The 23,149-nt window shown below is 37.6% G+C and overlaps 1 protein-coding gene across 7 annotated transcripts in view; it reads right to left on the bottom strand.

The window, feature by feature from the left end:
* The window catches only part of grin2ba (glutamate receptor, ionotropic, N-methyl D-aspartate 2B, genome duplicate a), a 180,908-nt gene that overhangs the window by 43,383 nt on the left and 114,376 nt on the right, over window positions 1-23,149 (bottom strand). For all 7 annotated transcript variants that reach the window (XM_028455112.1, XM_028455109.1, XM_028455111.1 and 4 more), the window contains 2 exons: window positions 18,495-18,687; window positions 3,234-3,348 (listed from right to left, as the gene is read on the bottom strand). In XM_028455112.1, coding sequence (XP_028310913.1) covers window positions 3,234-3,348; window positions 18,495-18,687 — 308 coding nt within the window. The remainder of the gene's footprint in view (window positions 1-3,233; window positions 3,349-18,494; window positions 18,688-23,149) is intronic.

Below are 23,149 nucleotides of genomic sequence, written 5' to 3'. Positions count from 1 at the left end.
TCTTGAGGTTTTCTGGGGGAATAATAATTAAAATGAAGACATATAGAGCCACATGGTGAGCATTACTGCTTCATTTCACAGTTTAACCATCTGAAACAGCTGGATGCTGGGATGTGCACGAGTATTTCCCTACTCTGGGAGAAGATGTTACACTAGGATGAATGAACACGTTAACTTCCTGCAGGAGCATCTTCTAGTCTCTTTAATATTTTACTTTGTGTGACTCCTGGAAGATGTTTGCACTCTGATAAACATGTGTACGACAGTGTGTGTTACGTGTGGATGGGGAGTGACTTCAGTGAAAGGATTTATCATTGTAGGTTGACCTTAACTTCTTAGCTTGCATAAAAAAGTAAAGGAAAAAGAAAAGTATCAGGAGATGTTAGAAGCCAAAAGAGGAATTTCTGCTCTATTGTATGGAAAGAAGCCAGTTGAGTTGATTCAGGCAGGGATTATATCACTCTGCTAATTTAGACTCCGTTTTTCAGAATTAAATCATTGTTAAAGACAAGAATATCTGAGCTTGCTGACTTTCCTCATTGTAACCATGACCCCAAAGTGATTTAAAGGTGTAAAGATGGATAGATGGAGTTCATGCCAGTTTAAAAAGCTAATGCTTGTCCCCACAGAGCAGATTATTTTCTAATTCGAGGACAGCTCATCAAGTCATAACAGCCGCATTTTACAATAATTTCATTGCCCGCCACTTTTTCTTTTTTAAACAAGGCTGGGTACGTCTATTTCTTTTTATCAGAAGATGATAAAACAATTTTTTCATGCGTAATTGAACCTGAACAGTATCCATTTGATATATTTGAGCGTTGAGTTGGTTCATTTTAAATAACTTATTATTTTAAAGACTGACTTCAATACCTTTGAGGGCGTTTTGGCATTTTTAGTGACACGGCTAAATATGGCATCATTGACATGCAATATACTGTTTGAATCGATAAGATATACACTACATCGAATTGCACTTTTGTGTTTAGTGCAAGTGTAACATACAGAATACAATAGTGGAGAAACCTGCAAGTGGAATGAAGTGCATGTATCATCAATCTGAGCATTAATGCAGGTAAGAACAAAGCATTCTTTCTTTTTTTGAGTCATTTCTGAGTATTAGTGTTATGGTCTTATTTACTTTTCTGTTATTTTTGTTGTCGTATTGTGTGTTTTTGGAGTCATTTTGTAGATTTTATTGTTATTTTCTAATTTTTTTCTTTCTTTCTTTTTTTTTTTTTTTTTTTTCTTTTTTAGTCGTCTTGTCAGAATCAGAATAGTTTCATTTGCAAAATAGTCTTTTTCAACTTTTGGTTAATTTTGTGTTTTTCTGTTGTCATTTAATATATTTGTTGAGTTACTTTGTGTATTTATCAGTTATTTTAAAGTCCTACATGTTTATTTTAATCATTTTATGTATCTTATTGTCATCTTTATGATTTATTTTGTATTTTTAGTCCTCTTATCTGTTTTTTTTTTTGGTAAATTTTTTTGTATTTCTGTCATAATTTGGTGCATTTTTGTCATTGTCTTATATATGTTTGTTATGTTTGATGTCCTTTTGTTAATATTTCAGTCATTTTATGTTTTAATTTATTTATTTATTCATTCATTTTGTTTGTTTACTTTGGGGGCCCACCAAACACTAGTCCGAGGGCCACTTGTTTACCATGTCCGCTCTAATTCAATCAATAAACTTCATGTGTTTATTATGTTTCTAACTGTAAATGTAATGTTTTACTTTACCCAACTCCACTTTTTAATCTATCCTGCATTTAAGTGTGATTTTCGAGGACAGGTTGAAGTGATTTCAGCCTTAGGTTCTATTTAAGTTATACTATGTAAATTTCTATTAATATATCAGAGGGTTAGATGTTTTAAAATCTCTCTTTTCTCTCTTAATGTGAGCGCAGCACGACAGCGAATCTTTCTGTGTTTCACTGAGATCAACTCTCTAAGATGAATATCAGCACTGACACCTTCTCTGATCCTGCCAAGAATTCCATGGAAATGCAAAAGAAATAGAGTTAATTAAGTCACGCATTATTGTAGAAATGCTACGAAGAGGACAGGAAGTATGACGTCAACCATCAAATAAAACCAGGTAGATTTGTATTTGTGGTGCATCGCCACAGACTAGCGTTCCCCAAAGGCACCATGACAGTTCTTATGTCTAGTCTGGAGAGCACCTTCAAAATAAAGGTTAAAATGCTTAATAGCTGTCAGAGATCTGACATCAGCATAGGAACATGCACAACTACCCAAGAACTCAAATTAAAAAATGTTGTTCAATATGGGGAGCTGATTGTAAAGTTGTGCTTATTAAAATAAACAGCAACTTTTTGCAAAATTTAGCAACAATGTTTTTTTTTTTACTTTTCTTGTAAAAATATAATGTCAATGTTAAATCTAAATGCTAAATGTTACATTTAAGTATAAATGTTAAATCTAAATGCCAAATGTAAAATCTTATGGATAGATTTAACAATTAAATTTAGATTTAACAATTAAATTTAGATTTAACATTTAGATTAAGATTCACATTTAACATTTTGATTTACCATTCACGTTTAAATGTAACATTTAGAGTTAACATTTAGATTTAATATTTGCATTTTGATTTAACATTCATATTTAAATGTAACATTTAGATTTAACATTTTGATTTAATATTTAACATTCATTTTTAAACGCGACATTTAGATTTAACATTTGAATTTAATATTTAACATTCATATTTAAATGCAACATTTAGATTTAACATTTGAATTTAATATTTAACATTCATATTTAAATGCAACATTTAGATTTAACATTTGGATTTAACATTATTTGACATTTGGATTTAATGTTTAACATTTGGATTTAATATTTTTAACATTAGGATTTAATATTTAACTATCACATTTAGATTTAATATTTAACATTAAGATTTAGATTTAAAATTGACATATTTTTACAAGAAAAAAAATATCACAAATTTCTGCTGTTGTAAATCTGGTCAAAAGTAACATATGAAAATGTACATATGTTTTTTTAAACATGGTTTGTTGCTGAATGGTGCAAAAAGTTGCTGTTTATTGTAGCATGCGCAGCTTTACAATCGGCGCCCCATAATTCTAAAGTCAATGTAATCAGTTGTGTTTTCTGCACTTACTTTTAATTTATTTTTATTTTTTTTTATCACTTAACAACACTGCACATGCGCGCACACACACACACACACATCTCACCCTGTCCCACTGTCTCTCTTTGTTGAGTAGAATGATGACCAGCTTGGGGTGCATCTGGTATCCATCTTCGCTAAACGACAGATTGCGCCCCTCAAACGTCACATTCATCAGGTACCTGCGGAGCAAAAATGATGAGAAGAAGCGTATTAAAAACAGACAGAGTCGTTGGCTGCTGTAGCATTTCACAAACAGCTTTTGCTTCACTTCGTCAATGTCACAGCTTCTCCTTACGTACAACGCTCAGACCACGTTTGTAAATGAGTCCTGTCAATTCAAAGAATCAGATTAGATGTTTTAGAAGAAAATTTTGATGATTTCCTTTAATGGTAGGATAACAGCTTTATGATCTGGATGGTAAACCTTATGTGAGTTTGACACTCTTGTTAAAGTAGGTGTGATCATGAAAGCAGACTCATCTCTGCATCTCAAACCCTGACTTCAGCCATAAACAAATGAGTCATTACCTACAGAGACATATTAAAGTGGAGCAGCAGGTGATGCTTTTAAGGCCGATCTGAGAGAAAAAACATCTCCATTGTTATTCCTCGGGCAGTGCCAGTTACGAGCAATTTTTCACCTTTTCGTGATGGAAAAAGAACAGAAGTTGCTCAATATTTGGAGGGAGAGGATTCACAACAATGATACTTAAAAGCAAGAATGAACACCTCAAACCTGAAAAAAAAGTGCATGAAAGCTAATGTGTTTCTAACTCAAGAACTGTGTTTATGGGGTTGACTGGATTGTATTTTTATTTAGGTACTTCGAAGATTTAATAAACATCATGAAAATAAAGTGGTGAAAAGCTGATACTGAAAAATAACTCTTCAGAATAGACGATAATATACAGAAAATTCAGTGTGGAGGCATGTTAGAATCTGATATGTAACAACAACCTGAAATTTAATAAATGGTCAATAATGTAACAAGATGCTGAGCCAAAAACGTAAAAACCTTTTGCCTTTATGTATATATATATATATATATATATATATTTTTTTTTTCTTCTTTTCTTTATATATATATATTTAAATTTCTAATATTTGTGTATGATATTACTCTCCAAATTAAAGAAATAGGCCCTTTATATGGAAATAAATCAGAGTTTGAAATTGTGTTTGAACTGAACTTTAAAACCATCAAATTACACTTATTATTATTATTTTTTAAGTTTTTAAAAATTCAATATAAAAAAATTCAACATGAAATAATTCAGCGTGCAAAAAATTCAGTTTAAAAATTTCAGTCTAAAAAAAGTCGACTGCAACAACCAAGGAAAAGCAATAGATCCCCGCATCAATTATCCAACGCCGAGCCAAGATTGTTTACTTCATTTGCCTTTTGTGTTGGTAAGAATCAGCGATAAATGTTACCTGACACCTGAAATACCCGCTCATGAACATGATTTATTAAATAATATAAATATATACACACTGAACTTTTTTGCCAGTTCATTTTTAAAAACTTAAAAAATAAATGTCAGGATTTTGATGGTAAAAAATTCAGCTTTAAAAAAATGAATGGCACAGATTTACTTCCATATCTTTGATCCATAAATCATTGCCTCACTCTATGATGTAAAAATATTATTACACTATTAGGGGAACAATGTTGTGCCTGCCCCATAATGTAATAAAAGTTTTTATGGGCTCAGCATATTGTTGCATTTTAGACCAGTTGTAAAATGTTGGGTTTTATTACATGTTTTTTTTCTATCCTTGTAAAGTTGTACAGATGTAATACAGGTTAGTGTCACCTTTACAATTATCAACTTCTATAATTCTATACATACAACTAAATTCTGATTTAATTTTGTCCATTTTTCTGCACTCATTCAAAATGATTACATGTTAGGATGAATCAGAACAGTACCAATATTAACCACAGGGGGCAGCATGGCTCTCACTATCTGATTCTCAGCTCTCCCAAGATTCAAAGAGGAGATGATGGGATATAAATCTGGACTAATAGGGGCATTTATTCAGATTAATGCTTATCAAAAATGTAAACCCAACAGATCATATAAACAACTGAAGATTTAGCAAAATAAAATCTGCACATGTGATTGAAATAAACCATCTGATGATCCTTTTCCTGGTGTTCACGTCACAAGTGTGAATAGTGTAAGATTGTGGTTTCATTTCATCTCAATCGCTCGATTATAACTAATCATACACTTGCAGTTTACTCTATATTCTACAGCAACAAAGACACTGTGAGTGTAAAATAGAGGCTGACATAGTTTTAAAGTTTAAATAATTCATTTCTTGAAACTTTGGTTTATTATAAGGTTGGAAGGTTTTATGTGGGTTGAGAAAATTGAATTCAAAAGGTTATCCCATAGTAATTATAGTTATTTTACCCAAATTTCAAATATGTAAAAGTTTAATAGGCTCAGCGTTTCTTTTTTACTTTAGCATTTTGTAAAAGTTCATTCTAAATAACACAACAAAACAAAATAAATCATGCCATACATTCATGGCTTTTCATCTGTAACCTAAAAAAGCTTTCAATCAGATTCTCACGTGAGCAAAAAGACAACGTGGCGATGCAAATAATGATCTCAGAGAACAGAGAAACACACGGAGGAGGAGGAGGAGGAGGAGCTAGGAGGAGGAGGATGAGGAGGAGGAGGAGCTAGGAGGAGGAGGAGAGACGCAGCCGCTTTCTGTCGTCACCAGGACCAACAAGTAGTGAGTGATTTATCACCTGCAGCTCGTCACATCATGTGTGTGTGTGTGTGTGTGTGTGTGTGTGTGGTAAACAGAGGCAAAGGAGAGCAGTTGGGCTGCTGTCAGGTGATAATTTCCCTTTCTCTCACACACACAAACACACACACACACACCACACAGGGTGAGTTATCTCACGCTGGGATGATTACCATGCTTGTGCGTGGGAGGGTTTTAGTGGAGTGGGTGTGCAACGTTAATGTCAGGTGAACTCAAATCCACTCCTCTGTCATCCCACACACACACACACACACACACACACACACACACACACACACACACACACACACACACACACACACACAACAGCATATCTTAACCCTTTCTTTCACCCTTTACTCTCTCTCCCCATCTCTGGGACTGTTTCCATGGCAACACTTTGCCTCAAAACGGAGCACATGCTGTATATGAAAATGAATAAATAAATGACGACAGAGTGTGCGTTTTGGAGTGTGTGTGTGTGTGCGTTTTGGAGTGTGTGTGTGTGTGTGAACAAAAAAGGTGTTTGTTGCCAAATTAGGTTGATCCTTCCATCCATGCATGCATTCATCCATCCATTCATCCATCCATCCATCCATCCATTCATCCATCCATTCATTCATTCATCCATCCATCCATTCATCCATCCATCCATCCATCCATTCATCCATCCATTCATTCATTCATCCATCCATCCATCTTCGAATGAAGTATCTTATGTCTTAAAACAATTACTTAAATGCTAGCCTCCTCACACAATTCCCTCAATTAAATATTGATATTTCCTATGGGCTGTGATCATCTCGCATCATGCCCGTCTCATATCGCGTCCCCGTCGAGCGCTGGCACGGACACAAAGCGCCACTGAATCTGCTGCATAAATCAAAAGCCATTTACAAAATGACTCGGTTTCACAACCTCTTTATTCTTCACAGGCTGAGCTATTGTTGCCATTCTGGGACCTGCTGCGTGCGCGCGTGCCTCCATCGCTGCGTGTGCGCGTCCCTATCCGAAACACAAGCAACATGAGTGTTTCCATGGCAGCGGAAATCACAGTGAGTTCAGAGCTGATGTGCCGCGTTACCATGGTAGCGGTAATCTCGCAGAGGGTGGGAAAAGAGATGGAGGGAGGGAGGGAGAGAGAGAGAGAGAGAGTGAGGTGGGATTCAAACAGGGAACTAGAAAAGGTGGGGACAGGAAATGCAACAACTCGACTGCAACAAGCTGTTCCTCTTCCCTCACATCAAGGCTGTATTTGGGGCAAATCACTTATTTTCTGTCACCTCTCCTGAACTTCAACATTATGGACACACACACAGAAAAAAAAACCCACACTCAAGCAATTTACACACCAATTGCCCTCTAAGTGTATCGTAGACATATCCAACTGGTGGCCCTCGATCTAATTTTATGCGGTCCCCAAAGTAAAGGTACAAATTGATAGAAACATACACAAAACAAAAGCAAGAATGCATTAAAAAAATACAAAGAATTACAACATTACATGAAAATACAGTAAAAGAAAAGAGAAAAACACAGAAAATACTCCTAAAACACACAAAACTGCTCCAAAAATGAACAAAACAACAACAGTAATACACAAAATTATTCAGAAATATATACAAAATTACAGAAAATTACAACAAAAGTGCACAAAAAGAGAGGAGAAACAAGAAAAATTTCTCCACAAACCCACAGTACTAACAAACAAGCAAAATGACAACAGGAATACGTAAAAATGTCTCCAAAAAATGCAAAATGACAGCACAAATACACAATATGACTCCAAAAAACATATTTTACAGGAAAAATACATAAAAGGACAATAGAAATGGACAAAGACGACCAAGACAACAACAAACACATATAGAATGACAGAAAAACACACAAAATTAGTATAAATACTCTTTGTTGTTTCCTGTATTAATGCTAAGATTGCTCATTATTCTAAATGCTGACATCAATGTTGATATTGTGGCCCTCCGATCAAAGAAACACATTTTTGTGGCCCCGCTGTAATAAAAGTAGCCTTGGTGTATAGTGTCGTTTTGTTGCCCGTTGAATCTCTCCCCCTCACAGTTACAGTAGTCAATACACACACAGATCCTTCTCTCTGCTCTCGGCCTCCCACCGTCCTGCCTCAGCATGTGTCATGAGATAGGGTTTGGTTATGAGAACGCTGCGCGTGTGCATAGTATGATAAGACTAAGTCACACATCCGAGCACCTCTAAAGCCCGTGTTTTGATATCCTGTTGAACCTGTCAGTTTGCAGCTTAAGCTGGAGGGGAGTGTGTGAGCCATACTGTACAGAAGGTGAATTCAAATTCAAACAGCAGCAGCAGCAGCAGCTTCCACCTGCTAAACAAAAGCATCTAACACCGATCAGACACACACACACACACACACACACACACACCAACCCAAGCTTGGCCAAAAGTTTCCTCCATTTGTCAACAGACCTATTATTTTGGCAGCGTTAATGACAATCAACCAGATGTTAGTTTTCTAGTTTCATATAAAAAAATAAAAACTGCCTCTGCCACACAAACACTGGGATCAACAAGTTGCTCCATTTATGCACCATATCAATTAAATGTAATAATAGTGTTTCATGTTTAATGATTCAATTCCAGTTGTGACAACACGTTATGTATTCCAGATGAGGAGAAAAAAAAGTACTTTATTTTGAAGTTATTTTATTTTTGAAGGGAAATCGTAACACACGAGCATGTTGTTAATGTTGGTTAATTGCCCTGGTGAAAAATAAATGTGTTAAGTGTACTACAATGTTGCATACTTTTGTGTTCTTGAAGCCACACTAGTCATCAGTATACTTCAAGTGTGTCTATGATGAGTTAACTTCAAGCATGCTATTTCGGAACCACTAATTGGCTACGCGCACAATATGGCGTCCAATAACTTCCGGTCACAGTGTGTGTGGGCGAGGACTTCCGGTCCCAAGGTCCTGTCAATCAACCTGGATTGTTGTTGTTGTTGTTGTTGTGAGTGAAGCCAACGAGTGTTAGAATAAATGAGTACGTTTGGGGTCCAAAAGAGGAGATTGGCCTAATTATGGGTTGGAGGTACCGGTTCTTCACGGTACAGTTCCTGTATTAGTTTCCACTGCTTCCCTGCTGATAATGCAGCACGTCAGCAATGGCTATAGCCAACATTTGGAGAGATAACTTCTCTCCAAGTAGGGACACAACAGTATGCTGGCATTTCTTACTCAGTGATACTGTGCTTACACCAATGAAAACGAGGACCTGCGGAAACGGCTGCACCTGTGGACGTGTTTTTGTCTGCAGCGCTTTGCTAACTCAGATGACCAAATTCACTATTATTATAATTATATTCATTATACCAGGTGAGTTTGCATTTTATATTCTGTATTTAGTTATAGTAGCCAGTGCATGTACTATTCAAAGTTAAGTCAGCGTTTCAAATAATACAATATAGAAAAAAAATATGCATCATATTTAAAAAAAATAATTTTCATTGCCCGGTGCAACAAGCCAATTGTGTACTAAATACATTTTAATTGTAATTAAAGTAAAAAAAAAAATTTAAGTATCAACCAATAACTGCATTCACAAATTCAACAATACTGACTGGAAAAAGCCTGAATAATTGCACTAATACAAATAACTGCAAGAAGCAATCTCATGATGATTGCCCTTTAAAATCTACGCCCACTACACATAAGGAAGGTGTACACTCACCACTTTACAAAGTAAGCTCAACTAAAGTGACTTAGTGATCACTTAGTGACCTCAGTGATCTTTGGTGCAATCATTGAAAATCACAAAAAGAGATGCATTAGTGCAGAAGTGGGAAACTTCTTTCAGAGCGAGGCCCACAAAAATGTGATTGTCTAATCCGAGGACCACATCGTCAACATTTACTGTATGCTAGCATTTAGAATAATGGCCAATCAGAGCATTAATACAGGAAAGAACAAAGGGTTACGTCTTTGTTTTTTGTTTTTTTGTGGGTTTTCTTGTTGTCGTTTTTTAGTTTTTAGCCCTTTTGTGTGTTTTTGAATTCATTTTGTCTGTTTTCTTGTCGATATGGCTAATTGTTGTTGCCTTTTTGTGTGTTTTGTGAGCCATTATGTGTGTTTTTTGTTGGCACTTTGTGTATCTTTGACGTCCTTTTGTAGATGCTTTTGTTTTTGTAGTCATTTTGTGTTCAAGTAGTTGTTTAGTGTGTTTTTCTGATCATTTTGTGTACTTTCATTGACATTTTGTGCATTATTCTGTAGTTTTCTGTGTTTTTGGAGTCCGTGTGTTATGTTGAGCTTTACATAACTTCCGACTTCCTGAATTATAATTTTGTTTTGGGGGCCGCACAAAATTAGACCGAGGGCCGCATGTGACCCCCGCGCCGCCAGTTGCCTATGTCTGCATTAGCGCTTAAAATTTGATAATAACCAAGAGTTGACTGACAATACAGCACCAAATACAACACAATTTAAAAAATCAGCTACTAATACACCAACAGACCAACTCACAGGCTAGCACGCTCTTTCTCTAAATTCAAGAGCGGTTTCTGGAGGAAAACCTGTGTTATTGAATCAATTTATAACATAAAACCTTTATTTTCTGGTGTCGTTTCAAAATGTTAACAACGCCACTGTCAATCAGGAAGAAGAAAAAAAACCTAATGCGTACATTTTGATGACAAAACATTTCATTTCTGGGATTAATTGATGAAAAATCCCTCGGTTTTTGGAATACAGAGTAAATCAGAGCGTACAAGTGACACACACAGGCGCACACGCACACACACACCATGCAAGCTCCATGGCCTGACACAGATACATTTTAGCGCATGTTCTGCCATTAATAATAGAAGAGCTTTGTGAAATATTGATAAGTCAGTTTTAATAAATTAACCCCGACATGAATTAGTCATGAATTACACTCCTTAGCAATTACTGTGGTGCAATATACATATTGGATCTGCAGAGAAGGAATCTATATGAAGTATGATAGCATGCCCCATATGGCATTTCTCGACTAAGGCAGACAAACATACTGTAATGTTTCAGAAAGCCAGAAGTAGCTCATGTGTGAATTTGTTGTGTCCATGTGTTTGCACACGTATGTATCAAGAGTATCTAAGTTTGTGTTTAAGCATGGGCATCATTTAAGTATGTAGTGCAAAATGGAAACTGCAATCATTCATGTGCAACAGTGAATATTTAAGTAGATTTGATAGGATTTGATCTTAGACAGAGAGATGGATCAAATACCAGAAAGATGGAATGACGGAGAGATAATGAAGATAATAATACTATGAAAACAATTAAAGAATATTACCATATTTACTATGTTTTTAAGTATCTACTCTGAACTGTAATAAAATTAAATTGGAGGTCCTTAAGCGGCGGATTGGATTCCCTCAATTGTAGAAATAAAGCCTTCCTGAGGCAATATCACTCCTGTTTCTTGATTTAATAATTTCCAAGGATTGGGGATAAAACTTCAAAAGCCATAAAAAGGAAACGCATGTATGGCAATACAAATCAGAAATTTTAACAGCCGGCAGCAAAGAAAACTAGGTAAAGCCGTGAAACAGCATAAGGAAAAAAAGAAAGAAAAACCTTAATAAAACAGCCTGAGAGGAAAAAAATGATGCGAGTGTAATGCCAGGGAACAGAATACAGAAGCCGACACAGAATAAGGAACAGTGGTGGGAAATAAAAGGAATAGAGGTTAAACAGAAGCAGCCCAAGGACAGAAAAAGGATGACCAACATTCAGCCAAGCTCCATGAGAAGTGGATATGTTTCTCCAATTAGGCCCATAACTCTTGGGTTAAGAGATCGGCATCATTACTGCATCTGGGGATGCATGTTCTCCCTGAACACTTGGTTTACTCCTAAATTTGGGAAACATGTTTCAGAGGATTTATGAATGAGATCTGTCTCTAAGATACTGCCTGGGATAAGATTCAGTGAATCCAAAGAACTTTGGATGGATGGATGGATGGATGGATGTGTAAATGGATGGATGAATGGATGGCTGCAAGCATGGATGGATGGATGGATGGATGGATAGATGGATGGATGGATGGATGTGTGGATGGATGGATGGATGGATGGATGGATGGATGGATGGATGGATGGATGGATGGATGGATGATTCATTAATGGAAGGATGGATGAATAACTGATGAATCGATGCATAGACGCATGGATGTACAGATGGAGAGATGAACAATCGATGGATCAATGATCAAAGCATGCGTGGATGGAAGGTTGGATGCAGGGATGGATGAATGGATTGATGCAAGGATGATTGACTAATGGATGAATTAATTAATGGACAGATGGATGGATGATAAATGAATAACCAATGCATGGATGGATAATGGATGAATCGAAAGTTGGATGATGCATGTAAGTGTCACTGATTAATAGATTAAAGAAATGAAAGAAAAATTGATGCATTCATAGATTGATGATGGATGAATGATTGATTGATGGATGGATGGATTGATGGATGGATGATTGATTAATGGATGGCTGGAAGAAAAATCGATGGATGGATGGATGGATGTACCTTCCAGGAGCTCTGTACTGTGAGAAATCTCAACACTCACAGAGAACAGTAAACTAAGAGGTTTGAAAGAATGTTTGGCTCCACAAACATCAGAAAGTCTTCGACTCCTTTTCAACTGGAATATTCTGAAGCTGTTCCAACCTGCCAAAGTCTGGCCTTTTCTTGTCCAACTGTAGAACCTGGAACTGTTGCTGTGAATGAACTCCTGATGTTAGTCTCTCCATCTCTCCTTTACTCCATCTTTTTTCTTTCCGTCCTGCACTCTTCTTCCTACTTCCTGCTATCTTCATTTGTCAGGCTGCTGCAGTGACATTAGCTGGAATGTCACAGTGCCGGCTACGCTGGACTTAATTTACTTTACAAGGTGACGTGTCCTCCTCTTGTGGTTTTTCTATAAAGCATTCAAGGCTGTAAAGCAGAGGGGGATCAAATGACCATGGCCCGCAATCCTTTCTTATTCAACAGAAAGCGCTGTGTAAACTTGACACAATTTATATTATTCCAAGAACTGCTTACAATGCTGAGCTATTCGTAAGCTTATAGCTGCATCCCTAACGTCACATTTGCAGGATTGCTTGGGATGTCGAGGGCATTCAGTGTATGAATTGGCTCATACGTGGATGATTGATGGCTTCTTTCTTTTATTCTGTTTTAAGAATCTCTTTAGAATCCCTCAAAATGTACCTAGCAAAGCCAGCTCACATAGAATGGAACAATCCAGTCCCTCCAGGATATCTCAACCAATTGTTGTGTGATTGTTGGAGCCTAAAACGCCTGATTTTGCAGGAGCTTTTTGAAGTTGCTGCATTTTAAGGATTAATTGTTTTCCATAACTTTGCATAAACCAATTAATTCGCAAAAAATAAAAAAAACTGATTGCATTTGAATTCTTTCATAACAGTACAGAAAAGAGCTTGGATTCACAACAATTTATCAAGATATGGATCATTTCTCTCACATTTTAAAGGTTTACATTGTTATCCTGTTATGCAGGATTACTTGTGACTTTTTCTACACTCTTGCTGCAAAAGAGCCACGTGCATGAAGCAGTTTGTAACTTGGTGTGTGGAGATACCACCATGGAGTGCAGGCACCAATGACAATGGCCACTGCTACTGTTTTTGATGTCATCTTCAGTGAATTTAGTAAAATCTACTATTATATATAGTATTTTGATAGAGCAAGCAGTATCAAAAGGCTATACATAATAGTAGATGTTTAGAAACATTATTTTGCTCGGAAGAGTCATACTGGCTGTTGTGACACAGTCTGTGACCCGACTAAATAGTGGTTCCAGTCGCTCCGGCTGCTTACGTCTCAGCCACGTTGGGCCACCAAATCAACCAGAACCACATTTATTGTTGGGTTGAAGTGAAGTAAATTAAGTAAAAACACTGCTATGTATCCGTCTAAGGGACTCCTCATCCCACAACGCAAGGCGCGAAACCTTTCAGACAATGTTCAACAATGTCTGAGTGTTTAGAGTAGAAATCAAAACAGACACATTTAAACCTTCTTCATGTGTTTGTGAGCAAATTATCTTTGATTCATTGAACTACGAGGCTTACACTATGTCTTACTCTGATAAAAAAAAACATATGTCTCCTTTGTGCAACCATGGATCAGTGGTAGAGTGGGTCGTCCAATAACCGAAAGGTTGAGGGTTTGAATCCCGCTCTATCCAAGTCACTGTCGTTGTGTCCTTGGGCAAAGCACTTATTGCCTATTATGAATGGGTATGAATTGTGTATGAATGTTGGTGGTGGTCAGAAGGGCCGTAGGCGTAAAATGGCAGCCACGTTCTGTACCGCCACTGCTATGACTGGTGTGAGCGACTGGTGTGAATGTATAATGGTTTCTGTAACTCCTGTAATGTGCTCAGAGACTCCTTGAAAAAAGCGCTATATAAATCCAAACCATTAGTATTATTAATATTATTCTTACGTCTCCAGCAGCTTTAAAGGTTAAGCCAGAAGGACTAGAACACGTCAACATAACCTTGTTTGCTGTCCGTGTGAGTGATGAAATGGGCGGTTGTACGGTGTAAGCAAGTTTGACACGAAAACAAAGGCAAAAAAACTTTCAGTTTTCATCTTCTGTTGTCAAAAGTGGACTCAAAGTCTGTGTTTTGTTCATGAATTCTTTTAAAATGTTGCATAAATTCCCTGAAGTATCAGGTTGGTTAAAAGTACTCTCTTCCCCAGTGGGAGTGCTGTTTGTGACCCAGTTTGTTTCCATCATCTCCGTGTATTCATCTGTGTATTTGTTCATTCACTTCAGCCAGTAGGGCATCCATTCAACCAACTGACCACACTGCAGTCCAACTCATGGACCGACTGTTCATTCCCTTTCTAATATATAGACTGCAGGCCAAATGATAATCTCTTGATTGAACACTTGAAGACAAAGGTTATCACCAAACAAATGTAGTTATGGCAGTAAGGGGTGAGGGATCTTAGCAGCACTCACAACTGATCCAATCAACAACACAGCTAAGTTGATTATAAAATATAAGGTCTAGAGAGCAGACGATAGCGGGAGAGGCAGAGACAAGAGGAGAGAGTCAGAGATGTTTGAGAGGAAGAAAAGACAAAAAAACTAAAACTAAGACAGGACACACAGCAGAGCAAGACCACAACCAAGTTCAGAACAAAGCAGAATGTTAGCAGTTGAGGCACACACACAAACAGAAAAAAGTCGGCTGTTATCTTGGAGCAAAAAGCAAAGACGGAACAAATGGGACGCTTCAGAAGTAGCAGAGATGCAGGCTGAAGTTTCCTTTCGAGGAGTGTGTGCTGGATGATGCCTTGGTGTAAGACTTAAATTGAGCCAAGACACAAAAAAGGACATTACTAATGTAGAAATGGTGCGTAAAAAGAGGACTTGCTGCGACAAGGTAAACCTCCTCTATGGAGAAAAAAAGGAGAGTTGAGAAGTGTCATTTTGGAGGCTTTGTGCAGGAATCCAGGAAGCTTAGAACATGGCTCACACCACTTCCAAATTGGTTCTTGGAAGTATCTACTGTATATAGTAAAACCAGGCAGGTTAAACCTAATAGGAGGTGTCTTTTTGATGTAATTGGATGGCAGTTTATAAAAAACCCCTAAGAAATCACCTTAAAAAGACTGAAGCTTGCGTCATAGGTGGAGATTGCGGGGGGGGGGGGGGGGGGGGGGGGGGAGTTTTCAAAGTGATCAAAAATTTTCTTTATAGCTTTCCCAAATTCATTCAAAATAATTTAATTCTTAATATTATGTACATAATATACAAATATTTTAAGTACTATTAAATAATTTGTTGTTTTTTTAAAAATACAAGTTATTTTTTGGCGTTCGAGTCATGTGACTTGGTTCTTCTGTTGCGCAATTCTTCTTCACAAAGGAAATGGTGATGCGACACTGTACCCAGCAGTTAATGTATTGTACTGCAGCAAAAATAAAACAGAAAGCTGATTTTATCATGAGTTTAAAACATTAATCTAAAAATGAGGATTTTTAAATGAAACTATCAGCCTCACAGAGCAAAAAATAAATAAAAAATAAATCAGGGCGGAGCTGCTATTTTTTTGTAAATAGGACGTCACATTTTATTTATTTTTACAGCTGTTTTACTGTGTTTTGAACTAAATGCTGGGATTCATTGGATTTTTGAATGTCTAAGGGAGATTTTGAGACCATAAAATATGGATTCAGACATTAAAAAAGTGAGTGCTAGCTTGTTTATGTCACCATTTTTTTCCAAGTTTGACAAAAACATGGACTGTGTTTGCTGTGATGGTTATATCTTAAAATGGCTTACATCACTATTTTTTCATTTTGCCCCCTCTGGCTAGAGGGGCCTATGGCTTACGTGTTGTTTCAGGTTGATTCACTCTACACATCTTGAAGCGTTACATGTTACCTGAGAAAAGTTTCTGCAGATTTTAAATAGCAGAAAACAGTCTTTTCTTCCCTGCTGTCTCATACAGTTGTCCTTTGAATTGGCTTTATTCTGTAAGTCAGCATCATCTAACAACCACGTTTTTCCTACTCTTCATCCACTGCCATCCAAACCATTTCTCGGAATCTAGGTCTGCTTTGTTTGGGCCTGTGTGAACACAACCAGAGACTGGAGTGAATCAAAAAAGCAAACTAGTTTGGATGAAAACGGAGGTCGTAGACCTGACCGACAGACAGCAGCGTCATTAATGTAAAAAAAAAAACTACAGTATATATTTAAAACAGCTCATAAGCAGATGTGGTGCAGTGAAGAGAAATATGACAAAAAACAGCTATAACTAATCTTTTAATTCCAATAACTTCATTTTGTCTTTTTTTTTTAAAATACTGTATATGTAAGGGTTATGTTTGTGTTTATTCAGACAAGGTTTTTCAGGAATTTATTTTATCTCCTGACATGTTTCGACTGTCAACTGCCAGTCTTCCTCAGAGGTGCCTTGAGTTCTATCAGGGCGTGGCCAGGAGAAACATGTCCAGAGATAAAACATTCCTGAAAAACCTTGTCTGGATAAACAAAACCTTAACATAAACTTCACCTTTTGCTCATTCACTCCACTGCTGATCAAACCAGAGAACACACACATGAATGAGTGCAACATGCAAACCACCAATGAAAGCTTTCTGGGCCTCTGGGAATCAAACTTTGGGATTTTGTCCTCTGTGTTGCTAACCACTGGTCCATGATTTCTGTGAGTCACCGTAAACAAGCACACATAATCCATGTAGCTCTTGTTGACAGACTGTCACACACACACACACACACACACACACACACACACACACACACACACACACACACACACACACACACACACACACACACACACACACACACACACACACACACACACACACACACACACACACACACACACACACACACACACACACACACACACACACACACACACACACAGCTCCAGCAGACGTACACAGTGGCAGAGAGGTGAAGCTCAACACGACAAGGGGTAGCATTCCCTGACTCAATGACCATTGGGACCAATTAGGCAGCACACAGAGCAGAACGTAGCCTAACGCCAGGCTACACAATCAGTCCAAAGGTTTCTGCTGAGATGGACAGCTGAGGGGGCGGGGCTAGTTTTCCATAAGGAACGGCTATGAGTCAAAGCTGTTTGTGTTTGTTGTATGATAAGATGTACTGCATCTGTATTGTTGCTGATCCATGTCAGGCCACTGTCAACAATGGCAGTGTTTCTGAAATGGGGGTACGTGTACCTATAGGGGTACGCGATGGCACTGCAGGGGGTACTTGATAGAGAAAGTGTCAGTCTTGGTCCCACCCCAGATGCAAGATGACTGTAAATTATAAAAACTATAAAAATCAATCTATTTAGGAGTCACTAAATCAGATTTTTTCAACCTTGGGTCGGGACCCGATTTGGGGTGACCTGGAATTTAAATGGGGTCACCTGAAATTTCAGAAAATAATTAAAATAGTTTTTTTTAAAATGTTTTAATTGTTATTATTTGAATTAAAACAACACACAATCTTAAACAACTGTATTTCTATACTTTCACTTTGTGAAATATAAATCGAGTTTAACATTAAAAAACATCTGAGCTAAAAACAAATTAGAGGAAAAATATATAATTTCGGGGTCGCCAGAAATTCTTGATATCAAAATGGTGTCACGGTCCAAAAAAAGGTTGTGAACCACTGCATTAAATACTGTTTCTTTCCACTTATTTACAAAATGAGATTCTTTAAAATGTGTGTTATCACTCATTCATTCCATCATTATGCTCTATAGATGTTTTTAAATAGTCAATAGTTTTCTAAGCAAAATGTTGTAGTTGGAGAAAAAGGGGTATTTGGATTCAGAAATAAGAGAAAGGGGGGTACTTGAGCCAAAAAAAAGTGTGAGAACCACCAAAACGCACTACTCTCCAGTCCAAATGGGGACTTTTTCTCCTGCATCCTAATTGAATCAGGAGGACATATCATGAAGGACTTCTTTAAACGCTCACCTGAGCACTTCGTTGGGGTTGCCTGAGATTGGGGTCTTCTTGTCTGGGGCTCCGTGGCACTCTGACTTTAAAAGTGTGTGTGGACCGCGATCCATCATCATGGTGGACGTGGCCATTGTGATGATTGCGACGCCGTCACGGACACGAGCCTCGAGGCCGTAGTCCCACTCGTCATAGGACACCGACAGCAGGCCTGGGTGAAGAGGAAAAGCAAAGATTAGAGGATCTAATGAAGAGCCAAAGCAGTCAGGGAAGACATTTGTAAAAGTTAACGAAAGAACTGAGTTGACATCAAAAAAGTCATCTGAATAATCAAACCAGAATCAAGCTATAACGACATAAACAGATGGAAATACTAGACAGGGAGGAATTGGACAGAGTTTACATGTTTTGAAGGCACTCCAGGAATCTCATGGTGGCAAATAAAAGAGATGAAGCACAACATTGTCCTCCTGATTATCGCCCTGCTGTGTTTGTCCATCTGCCTGCCTCTCTCTGTCTGTAAACCAGTTCACCTGTTATTATGTCTGCCTCTTTTTCTGATCAGTCAAATATGAGCTCGACTCTTTCTTCCTCCGCCAAAGTTATGTTTTTGCTACTGCTTATTTATTTTAGGCCGCGGCTACGGGTACGTTAAACGTATCCGTAGAGTGCAAGTCTACGGATACGCAGCGCCCCTCATTGGCCAGTTTAGGTCACGTGATAGGTGCACCATAACTTAAAGTTCCGTCATTTGTATTTTAGCTCATATTTATTTTTAGCGACCCTGCTAACCCTTTTATTTTAGCCCTATCCCTAACTCTATCCCTAACCCTAAAATGTTTATTTTTGTCGGATATGTATTTTTAAAGGTGGAATTTGCCATGTGTTAAAATGAAAAAAAAAATTGTCAAATGTGGGATTCGAACCCATGTTATCAAAACCCATGTTAGTGGATGGAAGAATCCTTAAGTGCGGCATCGTTCAACGTACGTCAAGACACTTTTTTTATTTTATTTATTTATCTATTTCGTCTGTGAAATGTTTGATTCCGGGATAAGGAGCAAGGGATTAGATCCCACAATATCCCACAATAGGCACAATATGCACAACTATAACATTACATTGCACACTCACCCTAAAACAGTTGATTCTTCCCCACCCCTTCCATTTTCCAACCCTGACTCCCTCTTCCCTGTTCCCTTCCCACTCACCTATGTGTAACACTGTCCTCTCTTTTTATATTCTCCCTTTAATAAAGTGAAAATTGGTGAAATTTCAAACATTCTTATCTAAGTTCGGAATTGATCGATTTTAAGAAATTTGACCTGGATCTAGAAGAAAAACCACTGTATTGATCAGGAGGTTTTCTTCAATATCTTTGTAACATTTTGGTGACAATGCCATGGCGTGGTGGTGGTCTGCGCTCTCGGAGGTCTTTCTAGTTTTATTTGCATTTCCTTTAAAGCCAAATTTGAAATTAAATGACGCTGCCTGTGAAAAAAGTGGACAAACTTCAGAAACTTGTCTCTCACGCATCTCGCAACTTGGCTGACATTTTGATAATGACTCGTGCTTTTAACAAACTGTGGTTTTGACTAAATCTTCCACTGAGGTATTCAATCATGATATGATTAAGTCATGATAAATAGTCACAATTAATCGATGACACATAGTCCATGATGCCCAGCTTCGAGCTTAATGCGCCGTGTTTATCATTTTTAATGACTACTCTCGCGCTTGCTTGCGTCAGGGTTTTATTCGGCCTTAACGGATGGATCCTCCTTTGACCCGACACACAAACAATCCCAGTGTACAGACTCATATCCACAGGTACATTTGAGACTGTCTTTGTTTAAAGATTAATGACCTACACTGTCTTTTTTATTGACAGAAACCTTCAAATCAAACGAGAGATGATCAGAAGCTCATGAGGTCGGTTTAATCTCACCTTTAAATTTTGCATTCTATAAATAAGAAACTAAAATAAATCTGAAAAGTTAAACTATGAGCCTTGATTTTTTTAGGTTCATTAGAAATTATTTCCAAAACAAGGTCAAAGCTGTTTCACAGTGCAACAGAAATTCTGTGTACCCTTCGTTCTTTGGTTATTTCGTTTTAAAACCAACTTGAAATAACAAAAAAACAGTGTGGTTTATTTATTTTACTGATTTAAAACCAAAACAGAAATAACAATAATAATAATTTATTTATATATTTTACATTATATAAAAATTATATTGTGAAAAAAATACATCATATAAAACAAAACAATATTTAACAGAATAAAGTTTAACTGTAGTTCTAATTAGGAGTGTGATGATATCTCGATACGGCGATATATCGTGATATTTTTTCCACACGATCGATTATCGATATGCTCGCGCTAAGTTTTGATTTTTAAAATTTTCATTTTTTTTTTCAAAATGTTTTCTGCTGTTTCACTTAAACGTGCAGGTAGGTTTTCGCGGAAATTTTTGTCACTGTTTGTTGAAGGAACCGATATATATTGATTTCTGACCAATATATCGATAATCGCAGTATCGTCATATTGTGAGCTTTGTATCACGTATTGTATCGTGAGGTACCGAAAGGTTCCCACCCCTAGTTCTAATCCCCCACGACCCTGAAAACAGGAACAAGCGGGTCTGAAAATAAATGGGGAAATGAAGACTGCAGATTGTTAATTGCACTTTTTATTAAAAAAAAAGAAATATGAAATATCATAAAAAACTTTTTCATTTGTGTTTATATGATTCCTATTCAAGACACTTTGATAAGAATGACTGTATATTGTTAATAAAGGCTACAAAGTTTTTTTTTTTTTTTTTTTTTTACAATTTCAGCTTGTGGTGCACCATGGGATTTTTTTTTAATAAATAATGTATCGTGGCCCAAAAAAGGTTTAAAAACACTGGTTAAAATGACTTCATGGAAGCTAATTGATCCCAATGCTCATCAGATGAGTTACGTCCCTCCTTCCCGTTCTGCTTTCGAGTCCGTTTCCATGGCTATCCGTCTCAATGCGTCTCCCTGTCTGTCCATCAGGCAGCCTGTATCCGTCTGACAGACTATGACCACGTGTCATCCAGTCCACTATCATGTCAGCGGGCAGAAATAGACAAGCAGCCCAGAAACCTGCCTTCCTCATGGGGTCCGAGCACTGACAGCTCTGAGCCCAGTAGGACCACAATCTGATGTCACACAATGTTGACACTTCCATAACACTCCCTCCTCCCTCACTCCTCCTGCTCTTTCCACACGCTTCTCTTTACTTTTCTGTGGGAATCGTCTTCATCCCTGGAAAATTCACTATATAAGGCAGTCTCCTCTAATCCTCCTGTGCTGTTGTTCTCTTCAAAAGTGTCGACTGGTTCAGGCTGTGATTGTGTCCACACACACACACACACACACACACACACACACACACACACGCACACACACACACACACACACAGCGGCAGAGAGCTCAGGACCCAAACTGATTGGAGAAAGCGACTGCAGATATTTTTGGAAACTGCTCATTATTGTCAGTGATGTCAGATCGGGTGGTTACGTTAGCAATATCTGGGCAGCAAACTATGATGAAAAAGAACAAGCTGTTATAGCAGAAAGACGATGAGGGAGGGTAGAAACACAGAGTCAGACAGCAGCAGACAGGAGGGCACAGAAACGACTGAAACAAAAAAAAACTCCAGAGAGGAGAGAGTTGTACGGAGCAGTCGCTGCACACGGAGGACCTGTTTACACGACAACGTTACCCGATCCCGTTAGATCTCGGAAGCTAAGCAGTTCTGGTCCTGGTTAGTTGGTGGATGGGAAACCACTGATAATTCCAGGTGCCACAGTGGGGTGGCAGTCACCCCAGTGGTATCTGTCATTGTGTCCCTGGGCAAGGCACTTCACCTACATTGCCTAGTATGAATGTAGTGTGTGAGTGTTAGTGGTGGTGCGGAGGAGCCGATGGCGCACTTTGGCAGCCTTGCTTCCGTCAGTCTGCCCCAGGGCAGCTGTGGCTACAATAGTAGCTTGCCACCACTAAGTGTGGAGTGAAAGAATAATCCCTTAATTCTGTAAAGTGACTGAGTGTCCAAAAAAGCGCTATATAAAACTGACGCATTATTATTATTATTTAGTTTGCATACCTGGCCAATAGATGGAGGAATTATTTTGCAATGAACCATGTGAAGCAGGGTTGGGGTCATTATAATTGTAATCACATAATTGATCATTAATTACAATTACGGTGTAATTATAATTGGAATTTCACTTGAAAAAATGTGTTGATGTTGTAATCGTAATTGAATCATGATTGAGTTTAGATAATTGACTTTGTAATTGTAATTGGCATGAAAATTCAATAAAAACGCTATGGCTTACACATATGACAAAGCACTCACATTGTCTACAACATATATGTGCGGCCAACAAAGATACATTTAGATAATTGAGAGCATAATTGTAATTGATTTTCAGGGGAAGGAAAATAATCGTCATTTAATTGTAATTTTAAAAAATTCTGGTCAACGTAATCATAATCAAATGTTTGCTGAGGAGATGAACGGAGGCTGTCCTCTGGTACATGAATAAATGATGTTATAAAATGCATAAATCACTGGTTCTTGACTCGTCGTGCTGTGTGTCACATATGTAGAAGCAGGTTGCTGAGTTGTGTG

The sequence above is a fragment of the Gouania willdenowi genome, chromosome 8, assembly GCF_900634775.1.
Source record: "Gouania willdenowi chromosome 8, fGouWil2.1, whole genome shotgun sequence".
NCBI classification, from domain to species: domain Eukaryota; kingdom Metazoa; phylum Chordata; class Actinopteri; order Blenniiformes; family Gobiesocidae; genus Gouania; species Gouania willdenowi.
The sequence above is the reverse complement of the archived record's forward strand: the minus strand, read 5'-3'. Positions and strand labels throughout refer to the sequence as shown.